Here is a 12,112-nt window from a genome sequence, read left to right as displayed (position 1 = left end):
ACACTACTTTTTTTACGTATTTTATTTAATTTGCTTGTTGTTGTTTCAACGTTGAATGAATCTTTAATAGGAATCTCTACAAAGGCGGCAACATCAGATTTACTTTTGAAAGGTTTCAGAAGAACGGTATCTTTAACAGAAATCTCAAATGTACCGGCAATCTTTCGAAACTCATTGTCACATACAACATCACGTAAAGAAACTAAAAAATAGTGAAAAGGTTACCTGTTACATCATCATAAATAATTTCTTCATCTATCAATTCCTCGCAGTCCGGAGGTATTATAGCTATTTCGTCAGCTATACTGAGATTCATCAGTTGGCTTCTAATTCCAATAAAGTTAGATCCATTTTAGGGTTATTTTGCTAAATTAATATATTCTTTACAACACTACTCAACCTCCCAGCCCTAGATTACAACAAAATTGAATACCAGAATACATGTCTTTCTAACATATAATATAATAAAGAAATATTCCATTAAACGATAGTCACTGATTCCATATGATATATAAATGAAGACCTGAAAAGCTAGTAGATCTAAGTGCCAAATGTAAAATTGTTGGAAAAGGTAAAAAAACTGTACAGTTTTCAACAGAATACAATTTTATTTACAAAAAGTAGTTTTATTCAAACAAGTTAATGTAAATAGATGGTTTTGTAATTTTTGTACAGTTTTACAAAAACGAAACAGAGAAAACGCATGTTAACCATATACTTTTTTAAACAGATCTAAGTCCATTGATAGGTTTCACTTCTAAGAGATCTAAGTCCATTGGTATGTTTTACTGTGTAAAGATCTAAGTGCCATCAAAGAGTATTTCATAGTAGAAATCTCTGTTTTCTTTATCAATGAAACCTAACATGCTTCCTAAGTCCTTTTTGTTTGTTTTCTGCTAGTAGAATCTTTATTGGTAGAGTATTGAGCTCCATGGAAGCTATGTGTTCAATAGAAATAATATTTTTATTTAGGACGTAGCATTTTTTGTCAAACCCATACAGTTCGCTTGGGAAGTACGTAGCCAGGTTCGTTTTTATCAATCTTGGAATACGACACTTTGGATATCATTAAATCTTTAGTGTTGATACACATTGCAGATGCTTCGTTAAAGTTAAAAAATCTATCCATGCTTAGCACTCGGAATGGTCTTGATGGTCTGGTTGATATAATTACGTTTTCCACATCTTTAACATGTTGCATTTTGCTACCTTTGATCTCTTTTCTACAACTGCGAAGTCCCGGTCTGCTACAGAAAAGCTGTGACTAGGTATCAAGAACTTATGCTCTACAGACTCAAATAGGCCCAAAGATACTATGTAAATGTAGTAGTCACTCCATACAAGTTTTTTCTTGTAAGTCGGCAACATACCTGTATTTAAGGCTTGCAATATGCAGGAAGCCATCTGGCTCCCTCCTCTCCCTGATTGATTCTCATGCCATATACTCATAATACCGTCATTGGTGTCGGTGATATGAATAATAACATTGTAGCAAGATAATTGCCTTAATAATACATATCGCTATGTGTAAGTTTCGGAAGAGGAAATACTTTTTGAAGGTTAATCACCACACAACACACTCTACTATTAGGCATTGTGCTGCCAGATGCATATTTTTTTATGTACTTAAGGCTTTTTACTTTTTCTATGATGTAGTTCTAGCTCTGTCTTGGTTTTATTTGCTGCAGCGACATCTCTGTTCTTGGTCTGAATAGGAAGATAATCACACGTTTTACAAGTGTCCACCCTCGGTCTTTTGAACGATAAATTTGGAAAGTCTTTTACAAATCATTTTCAATAGAACTTGTCACTTACAACTGGATACTATTTGAAGGGCCGTAGTGACCCTCTCGGGGTAAAGAATTAATGTGGCCACCACAATTATCTTTAAAAACCACGTCACCACTTTTCTTCTTCTTCCTTCTTCACAATAAGTGAGATTTTTTGAGGTAAAACTCTAAAAATTTTAAGTTTTTTTACATACTTTAAGGAACTCCCCTTCCCCATCAGGTACCCTGTAAGTTAGAGTGCTTTGCCTTCGGCTGCTTTCTGGCTGATCGTAAGAACCGTGTCGCCGTCTGGTAATAGGAAGAATGTCTACTAAACCCATCAAATGAGAACCTTGGTAATTCAATCCAAGTTAGTCGTAGGATTTAAACAGTTTCCTCTTCATTTCAAACAAAACTTGATTGCATCTGCTTTTGCACTTGCAAATAACCTAAAAAAAATGAGTTATGGAATATGTTTTGTATGGTAATATGTAAAATGTGGATCGAATAGTGATACCGGTAATTAAAACCTATTCATTAGATTCTAATAGGAAATTGTTAAGATAAATAAACTTGTCGTGAACAATCAAACATGTACATAAACAGCAGAATTACCTAAATTACAAAATTTTGTAAATAAATATTATACTAACCTCTTCGCATTTTAGTGGCTTTGCTGGGATTTCTTTCTTTTTGTTTAGGGTAACATAGGATTTACAACTTAATCTGATGGTTTTCTGTTTCGTCCTGAAGTTGCTAATAATTTCAGACTTATCACAAAAGGCTCTACTAGTATTAATATCTGTAGAAGTAGACATATTTTAAACATGTAAACAATTACTAACCATGGAGAAACGCACTGATGTACATCAACAAAATGGTTGGTTGACATCTGGCACATAGATCAACTAGCACTTCCATTGCTCTCGGACTTGCGCACAGCGCACTCCGTTGGAATTTATTTAAACCGTTTGGAGGGGGTGTCGGTGATTCTGGATGCAGTACCAGTGTGGAGCTCCATTGCGGAATCACACTGGAAAAAGTTAGAAGCAACTGAAACATCATGCTACCGAATCATCGACGGAGCATCATGGGAGGATAGAGTTACCAACGCGACAATTAGGAACAGATTAGGATACACGCCACTAAGGGACGTGGCCGAGAACAGAACCAGGTGGTTCTTCAACCAGGCCACACGAAGACTACGTAAGACCAGGGATATCCTCGAGAAGAACAGGATCCAGAGGATATTTAGATCCACCCATAGACTGATCGACCACCTGATCAGGGTCTAGAAAACCAGGCATGCAGGGAAGTAGGTACGTTTGCCGATACAAGTACCTACAGAAGCAGACGAGGACACCACCAAGGAAAATCCAGGAGCCGAGAGGAAGAAACAACAAACGCTGGCGGTGCAAAAGCGGTACGCCGAAGAAAGAAGGCTGAAATTTTTAAGTTTGACATGTAAATATATTTTTTAAGGCAATAAACGTTTTTATTTTTATTTTTATTTTATAGACACTTAGATCTTTCAGCAGTGCATTGGCGTCAGGACATAGATCATTTTGCAGGAATAAAATGAAATTGGTAAATATGGCACTTAGATCGATTAGCATTTCAGGTCTTCATATAATAATACATTATTTTCAAATGCGAGATTTGATGACTAAGAATTTTTTTCTATATTTTTATAACAATTGACGTACAAATGGGTTAAAAAATCAGGTTTTAATTTATTTGACCACAAATGTGTTTTACCAATAAAATTAGTACACTAAAAATAAAGTTGTGTTAAGAAATTGAAAATGTCGGATACTTAGAAAATATTTTTGTAAAGTAAAATAAGTTTGTAAATTAAACAAAATTAAATTTCGTTACGCTTATACCTTCTTGTTGCTATGGTTCGTTTTCACACCATTGGCGCTAAATCGGTTAACTAAGATAAACGACTAACAATATTTAACAATGATTGACCCCGTTCCCTTGTCTGCCAGACTTTTAATAGACCCATTCAATAACGAATCGTCATATTACAATACTTCACAATATTTGTGCAAGCTAGCAAGGTCGGGTTTACACTTACTAGACTTTTGGTAAATGTTTTAAATAACATTAATATTTATTTATGTAAGTAATGCGTTTTTGCTGCTGGCGTTAATTATTTGGTTTATAATTATTTAAGTGAGAATTCTTAATTCTCCGGATTTTAATATTTTAATACTTTATACCACACTACTATTTTCGCTTCCATTTTGCACCTAATAATTTTGAAGATTTAAATTCAACCTATTTGGATCAAATGAAAAGCAGATATCGAGCACAGTTTTTTAATTAATCTTGCCCAAGAACTTTCGCTTTCTAGAGCATCTTCAGGGGCGTTTCGTCAATTTTGGCCTATCCAGCAATCTATTGAGAATGCCATAAACATAAAAGTGTACATTACACTACACTACACAAGGACAAATAGTTTAAAATTTTTAAAATAGGCAAAGCTACATTATGGTTTGCATCAAGAGAGGACCTATTTTTTGCCACTTTCTAGTTTTGTCTTCTTCTTTATTTTACTTCTTAAACTGCAAAGTTTATTTTCACATTAACATTAACTTATTATACTCAATACTCGCAAGCTTCGAGGAATCTGTGACAATATATATCGATGCTTCGAAGTCCAAGGATGGTGTGTGATGTGCTTTTTATATTCCCTCCAAAAATATTAATTATTCCTACAAACTGGATAACACATTTTCTACATTTAGTGCTGAAGCTATTGCAATCTACGAAGCGTTGACATTTTTATCACAGTCTACAATTGGTTCTGCAATAATTATATCGGACTCCCTGTCTGTTTTAAATTCCTTGGTGTTGGTTCCTTAAATACCCAATTATATCATATATGCAATTAAAAAACGGTTTTTAAAACTACAAAAAGTTAACAAAAAAATTAATTTTGTGTGGGTTAAAGCACATATTGGTATCGAACATAACGAGTATGTGGATATGCTGGCAAAAAAAGTGTAAAAAATGGTTTGACCAATAAACTACCTGTAAGTTTTTGTGATGCAGTAGTTTATATTAGAATGAAATATCTCAATATTTGGAACGAATGTTGGTCACAACATACTTATACCAACCCTTCTAGATACTGCAGTATACAAAATCAAATACCGAATAAAACGTGGTTCCAGCCATATAATTACTTAAAAAAATATATCACGTATCTGTAACACGTCTTGGATTTGGCCACGCCTGTTATCCCACACATCTACATAAAATTGATGTTCTCGAAAGTGATCTTTGTCAATATTGTGGCAAAAAGGTGATTTAGATCATATTTTTTTCGAATGCCAAAAATATAAGGATGAAACAGATTAATATATTCAACAATTACATGATTTTAATGTACAGGCCCCGTTTAATATCCTTAGTCTCTTAGCTAATGGAACTGAGAGAATTTATAATGCATTAGTAAAATTTCTGTCATGTACCAAAATAGTCTTGTAATGTCAACTATCAAAAAAATATATGTATATGCAAAATTGTGGTGAGCAACTTGGACAGTCCATAGCAAAGCAGCTGTCGGATTGAGTAGATAGCTGCTCAAGAGTTTGCTGTGGAACTCTGAGAACCTCATCATCTTGTTTGTATGTAAATATTGATAGATTAGATTAGATTAGATTAGATTAAGAGAGGTGGCCTTTCGTCCTATTCCACTGCGATCTTTTCAGATCTATTGTGGTCCTCTATTCCTAGATAACATTCTCTAGCCTGACCCTTTTTATAAAGTCTAGTAGCTTCGAGACTGTACCTTCCATGTAGCTATTTGCCGGTGGATTTTCTTCTCCTAATGCAAAGAACCGCACATTTGCCAGACTGTCACACTGACATAAAATGTGCTCTGCTGTTTCTTCTTCGAGGTGGCAGAATCTGCACAGGTCATCATCTGATAATCCCATCAGCTTCAAGTGCCTATTCAGCTTACAGTGCCCTGTTAGAAGACCTACTATGACCTTGACTGTTTTCCTGTCTTTGCTTATTAGGTCTGCCGTAAATTTTGGCGAATGTTCTGTAATGAACTGTTTCGCCTGTCTTTGTCCTGGTGAATTCCTCCACCATTCCAGAGATTTGCGAGCTACCCACTTCCTTGTAGCCGTTCTTGTTACTGATTTAGCAACTCCGCAGAAGGGTTCCGGTCCAATGAATGGCAATGATGAGCCTTGTTTGGCCATTTCATCTGCTTTTTCATTGCCCTTATGACCCTCGTGCCCCGGTACCCAGGCTACCGTAACCTTGCTACGGTCTCCTAGTTTATTTAGGACACACACGCAATCCCATACTAGCTTAGAATTGACCTCTACAGAATTGAGTGCCTTAAGCGCTGCCTGACTATTTGTGAAGATGGCAACTGAACAGAACGTTCTTTCCTGCCTTTCTATTTTTTCTACGCAGTGATGGATTGCAGTTATTTCTGCCTGGAAAAGTGTCACATCCTTAGATAAACTTACCGGAAAATCTATCCCTTGATTTGTCCCTACTATGCCGGCTCCCACACCCTCCGATGTTTTTGGGCCATCCGTGTACCAGGTAGCAGCAGCTTGTGCTGCTGCTACCTGGCTAAATATTGATAAAAAGGAGATAATACAAAAAAAGTGTTTTGAATTATATTATGTGTACCGTTTTTTAAACACACTGATGTTGAAAAGATGCTATATTTAACTTGTATCTTATTTTAATTTTAGTTTTTAAAGCATATTGTTCAGCTCTTCGTTATTGATATTTTATGGACTTTACGGTCATAAAAATTTTATGTTTAAAATATTAGTAATGTTGTAACTGGCTGATTGACACCTAGTCTATACCAATAAAAAAAACAGCACTAGGTCACTTTATTCTCAAACCTCTTTCCTGAGGTTTTTTAAACGATTTCAATCTCAGTATCTATAATAAAACCAGCCACATTTCTTCAAATTGATTTAGAACTTGCTTTCATATTCAAGCTCATTGTTTCTACTACCTGTATCCTCAGTAAACTTTCTTTCCCCGCTTTTAATATTCACTATTTAATATGTTGTGATCGTGCCCAATAATTATTTGCTGTCGCTTCACTTCTTATTTCAATGTCAGGCACAATTAACTTATATTGTTAGTTACAAAAAAAAAACAACAATATTAGGACAATATAAATACGTCAACGATTGAAAACATTAAAGAAATAATAACGTTTCATTAATATAACAGTTGTTATTTTCACCTACCGTCTCTATATTAAAAATAGCGAGACTAAAGTTTGCCATATGTCACCTTAAAGACAAAAAATACCCTTGAATTTATTAATAATATGGTAGAAACGGAGTAAAAAAAGAAGCGAACGAGAGAATGATCTATAACGGTGTTCTTTAGAAAAATATTGCTTGAATATATAAAATGATCGGAAGATTATCCCTCGAAAGGAGCACGGGTCAAGAATCCACTTGTCATCTTCAGTTTCACCAGCTTCTTTGCCTGTTGTGAGAGTAAGACGAAATATCCAATGGAGATACCCTTTTAGGATCGGACAGTTAGAGCTGGAAGATGACCTGGAACCGGAACTGTTACAATTATTTATCAATTTATTTAAAACTGTACTTTTGTAGGGTAAAGGGGGGTAAGATGACGAATCAGGTAAGATGACGAATTCCCGATAGTTTTCCAACATACAACTCTGGCAACACACACCGAACAACAGTTAACCTTTTCTCCGAAGTTCTATTTCTAAGCCAAGTCTTTAGACGCTTAAGCGTAGAACGCTCTGCTGTTTCTGCACTGACTGGCAGTGTAATTAATATTTGCAGAAATATTTTGATATTTATATACATATTATAAATATCGCAGTTTTTTAATACTTCTAAAATACAATCTGGAAGTTTTCCATTATTTTGCACGACTCTTTTCCACTTTTGAATCCACAGCGAAAACTCTTGTTCTACTGTGGAATATGCAGTAAGTAGTTCGTCCAATAATATCCTGGAAGGCGTCAACAATTTTTTAATGCAACTTTATCTTCTGGTGTGTTATCAGTTTTATGTAAAACAACTCGAAAATTAAATAGATTCATAACTTTCGGTGAAAGTCGTTCTTCTAAATCCGTTAAGATATTGTCTAAAAGGGGTAAATAAATAGATCTTCGGAAATTATATTTGCAAGAGTTAGCAGATTGGTTTTGACGACAGGTTTGACGAGAAACTATACGAGGCATCTTCAATTCAATGTCTAGTTGTTCAGCTATTTTGTTTACTTCATAGTAAAATTTGCTAAAAACAGATTTAGCATTTGATCTTTTATTTTGAAGAATGCATTAAGTGTCCTCTATTGACTCAGTACCTTACTTTAAATCTAATTTTGGTGGCTGAAGAAGACGACTAAGTGATACAGTTGTACCTATAACATCACTAAGACAAACTACTGAAATGAAAAATTCTTGTCTCTTATTAGTTTCCATTTATGAAAATGTCTCAGCTGACATTTTACTGTCCTTCCACGAAGAAATTGTTTCAAGAGCGTTGTATATTTTGATGATTGACTCGCCCTGGAACTAAAGATGACCTTCATGCCTTTCAACCCTACGAGTTTCACAAATACCTTGGACAGCAGCCCCCAGTTTCTTTATTTGTATTCACTAAAGTATCAGACAGAACTTATAATATTCACTTTGATATTGATTATAGATAAATTATAAAATGTAGCACAGTCTCAACAATTATAATACATATTCAAATTACAAACAACCAATTCGTAGATAAAACTAAAGACAAGAACTACCTAATACAAAATAAAAATGTGCTGATTTCGTGTAAAAGTCATGTACATTTAATGAGCAATAATGTGCGGGCGGTAATTCTATCTCATCGATAATCGAACGATTCTCTGGCACTCAAATGAAGAATTGACAAAATTTGAAAATCGCGTAACTCTGAATTCGTGGACGTCTTAGTCGAGGTATTACTGTATTTAGAATTGTTGATTTTTTTAAAGAGCAATTTAAAAAGACTTTCGTATAATTCTACACTTACCCCTAGAATAAATGAGTTTGAATCATTTTAACTTTTGACTTCCTGCTTAAAAGGTTGATGAGTTTTAAATTATTTTCTTAGGATTATTTGATTGATATTTAATTTTGTTTTGGGGGTGGTCATGACCCCCGTGACACCTTACCCCCTTGGATCCGCCACTGAGTGGAGCCCCCTGACGTTTTTAAAAAAGTAGTTTTGATTTTTTTTACAAGTATAGGGTTTAATATTAAAAGCATACATACAGTGAAAGTTGTGTGAACAATGTATTTTATGAATATTTTCTTTCTTTATTTGGTGAGGTATTTAGTGATATGACAGTTCAAATTTTTATGTCTGAAGGAGCTGCACTCTCCCCTATCTTGTTCACAACATCTAATGCACCAATTTTCAACTGAGATCATTCAATCAATAACTGCTTCTGCTTACAGTTTCTGCAAAATATTACTATGAATATTGGTTTAAATGTAACTTTAAACTAGGGAAAACACATTTTTTACAAAATGAGCCAAATTGCAAAAATATCAACGGTAGCGACATCTGTGATGCAACAGCCCTCCTTATGTAGATTGGCGAAGCAAAAGGAAGAAATCTTTTGAATTGAAATTGGTTGTCTCACCAAAGAATATGAAAGGCATATTATGTCTCTATTTTTCTTTGGTCTTACCATTGTTTAAAAAAGAAAAATTTATTTTTTAAACAATGGTCTTACTGTGTACCGCGTCTCTCTATGTACAACCTTCCCATACCTACATTTTTGGCTCCATTCATTTGTTTTATTGATTATTCAGCTTGGATTTATATTTTCGATGCCAGATTTTACTCTTGTTTGTTGGCATACTAGTTTTCTGAAAACTTTTGCTCGAATTTTAAAAATTAGGTACGTTAAAAATATTATGTTAGATAGAACCCATGTTTCTTCACATTTAAACGGAAGTATTAAATGTTTCTGTTTACTAAGTAATATTTAATATTGTTAAAATATGTATTTAAATCAGTTAACTATGACCATCGCTTCAATTATATCTAGATAGATTCTCAATAAAATGTTCTACTCAAAAAACAATATTCTCCTGGTTATTGGAGTTATTCATAGCTGCTATGAAAACAGGATATCATTTTAAAATGACAACTTTGTATTAAAATGTGCCATCAGTTTACTGTTTGAGCTTTCAAGTCGTGATTAAGTTTTATTATTTCCAAGAATATTATCCATAAAATATCTCACTTTGTAAAGCAGATCTGTAGAATAATATTAACAGTAATAAATTAAAAATATAAATAAGTTTCTTTGCACTGCCATCTTTCGGCAAGATGACAAAGTTTCTGGTTTAAATACAGTTTCCAATCTAACAAAGTAGATGCAAAAAATATAAAAAGTATATTGTGCAATGTAGTTTACCAAATTGAACTTTAAATTACAATAATTTATTTAAAATCAGATATACTTTTTATATTATTTTAGACTTAAAACCTAATTTTGCTTTATTGGTAAACTACAATAATTTGAATTCTACTTTTCCGCCAGTAGATGACGCCGAAGGGCTTCACCGTTCCTAAATATCCTCATAGAAAGCGCTATACGTTGTTATTTGTCCTTCTCTTTTTAATACAGTCAACAAAACGGCAACTCCGACTAACATAGCACATAGCTTCATATAGATAGCAGTTTTATTAAAACAACATAAGTGATATTGAAATATAAACACAGTTAAAGCTGCAAATTCGGTTCTAATAAATTTCAGAATTGATGAATTTGCGATTCGTATTGTTAGGGTGGACGGGTTGGGCGTTTAAATAGACATTCAGTTAACTAAAAATTGTGTAGTGAGTGTCCTTTGGTCAATAGCTATAAATCAATATATAGTGATGTGTCCTCAAGCAATAGTTTGACGAACTAAATACTTTCTATTCTTAAACAATGCCTAAACAACCCCGCGATGAAATCTCGAATGAAGAAGGTCCTAGTACAGGAGAAAAACCCTTTAAGAAAGCCAGGTTTGTGTGGGAACTCAAGGGTAAACATCATCTCAAGGAAGCCTTTACTACTTGTTCCCTCAACAATAATAATAACGAGGAAACTGGCGACGAAGAAAATAACGTAAGTACTAGTGAAAATATCGAAATGAATAGTGCGGAATCGGTAAATAACGAACAGAACTGCAAAGAACAGCACAGTTCAAGAAGTGCTAATTGTAATAGTTGTTGTTTGAAGACTATATTAGAAAGTGCGGACGATATAATTATTCATGACAAGTCAAATGAATATAATTTTACAACAGCGTCACCAGATCCCCAAATACAAGATTATTATTTACGTAAATGGCAAGCTAGACAAATTGCTAGGGGATTTGTGGACAACACCATTAACAAAGTTCTCGAAGCTTGGATCAACCGTCCGCTAGATGTCCGCCGTTTTATAGAGAGCTACAAAAACAGCGGACAAATCGAGAATGATGCTATTTTGATGGCAATCCATTCTCATGGTTTACATTCACCCTTTGGAGATACAAGGGGTCCATTGCAGAGTTCTCAGCCAAGTTCCTTTACCGAGACAGAGGTGGTGTTGCCAGATAGAAAACCTGATTTAGAGCAATTTAGTCAGGATAATTTGGAGAATGTAGAGAATGAGAGGATCAAAGCACAGGAGATCCAGTGTTCATCCACAGATGGCAGCAGCAGTCCTGAAGATGGTGTGGCGGCAAATTCAGAGGAGGTAGATGAAGATAATACCATAGATTTTCTTAATGCTGCTGTTTCAGTAGCCATTCAGAAGAAAGGGCTTTCCTATGGATATTAACAATATTTACAAATTGTAAGACTGTATTTTATTTAAAACTTTATAATTATTTGTGAAAGTTTCAGTAATATTTGCTAAAGTTTCTAGTGGAGTACTAATGATATATAACAAATTAAAACCAGTATTTTGTTTTATACAATAAAACATATCTGTAATTTATGATTTTATTTTTTATGTATAAAAATAAATAAAAATTATGACTCGTTTTTAGCAGTTAGTTTATGAAATTCTGCAAAGCTACAAAACAAATTTAACCCTAATCATAAGTAGATATTTCAGCTAATGCATTAACAATAACTAAAAGTATTCTGAATAGACTTAGACAATAGTAGTTTTTTTTAATAATAACTAAACATATTATACATTTATATACATTACCAATGTAGGTTCTATGTAAATATTTTGAAAAAGGTAATTTCAAGTGTTTTCAATAAGAATACACTTCTTAGTTTGTTTTCTTTCTGTATCATTTCTAGGCGTTTATGCTGTTTTCTCTTAAA

General features: G+C 33.9%; 1 protein-coding gene across 1 annotated transcript; it reads left to right on the top strand.

Annotated features, from left to right (window-relative positions):
* Positions 1-10,426: 10,426 nt before the first annotated feature.
* Positions 10,427-11,818, top strand: LOC140438327 (uncharacterized). The gene has a single exon (XM_072528012.1). The coding sequence runs from the start codon at positions 10,734-10,736 to the stop codon at positions 11,610-11,612; it is 879 nt and encodes a 292-aa protein (XP_072384113.1). The 5' UTR covers positions 10,427-10,733; the 3' UTR covers positions 11,613-11,818.
* The last annotated feature ends 294 nt before the right edge of the window (positions 11,819-12,112 follow it).

The sequence above is a fragment of the Diabrotica undecimpunctata genome, chromosome 1 (assembly GCF_040954645.1).
Source record: "Diabrotica undecimpunctata isolate CICGRU chromosome 1, icDiaUnde3, whole genome shotgun sequence".
NCBI classification, from domain to species: domain Eukaryota; kingdom Metazoa; phylum Arthropoda; class Insecta; order Coleoptera; family Chrysomelidae; genus Diabrotica; species Diabrotica undecimpunctata.
This window is presented reverse-complemented; position numbering and strand designations above follow the sequence as displayed.

What these genes read in the sequence shown, in the direction of transcription:
- LOC140438327 (XM_072528012.1), top strand. Translation starts at nt 10,734, where the DNA reads ATGCCTAAACAACCCCGCGATGAAATCTCGAATGAAGAAGGTCCTAGT.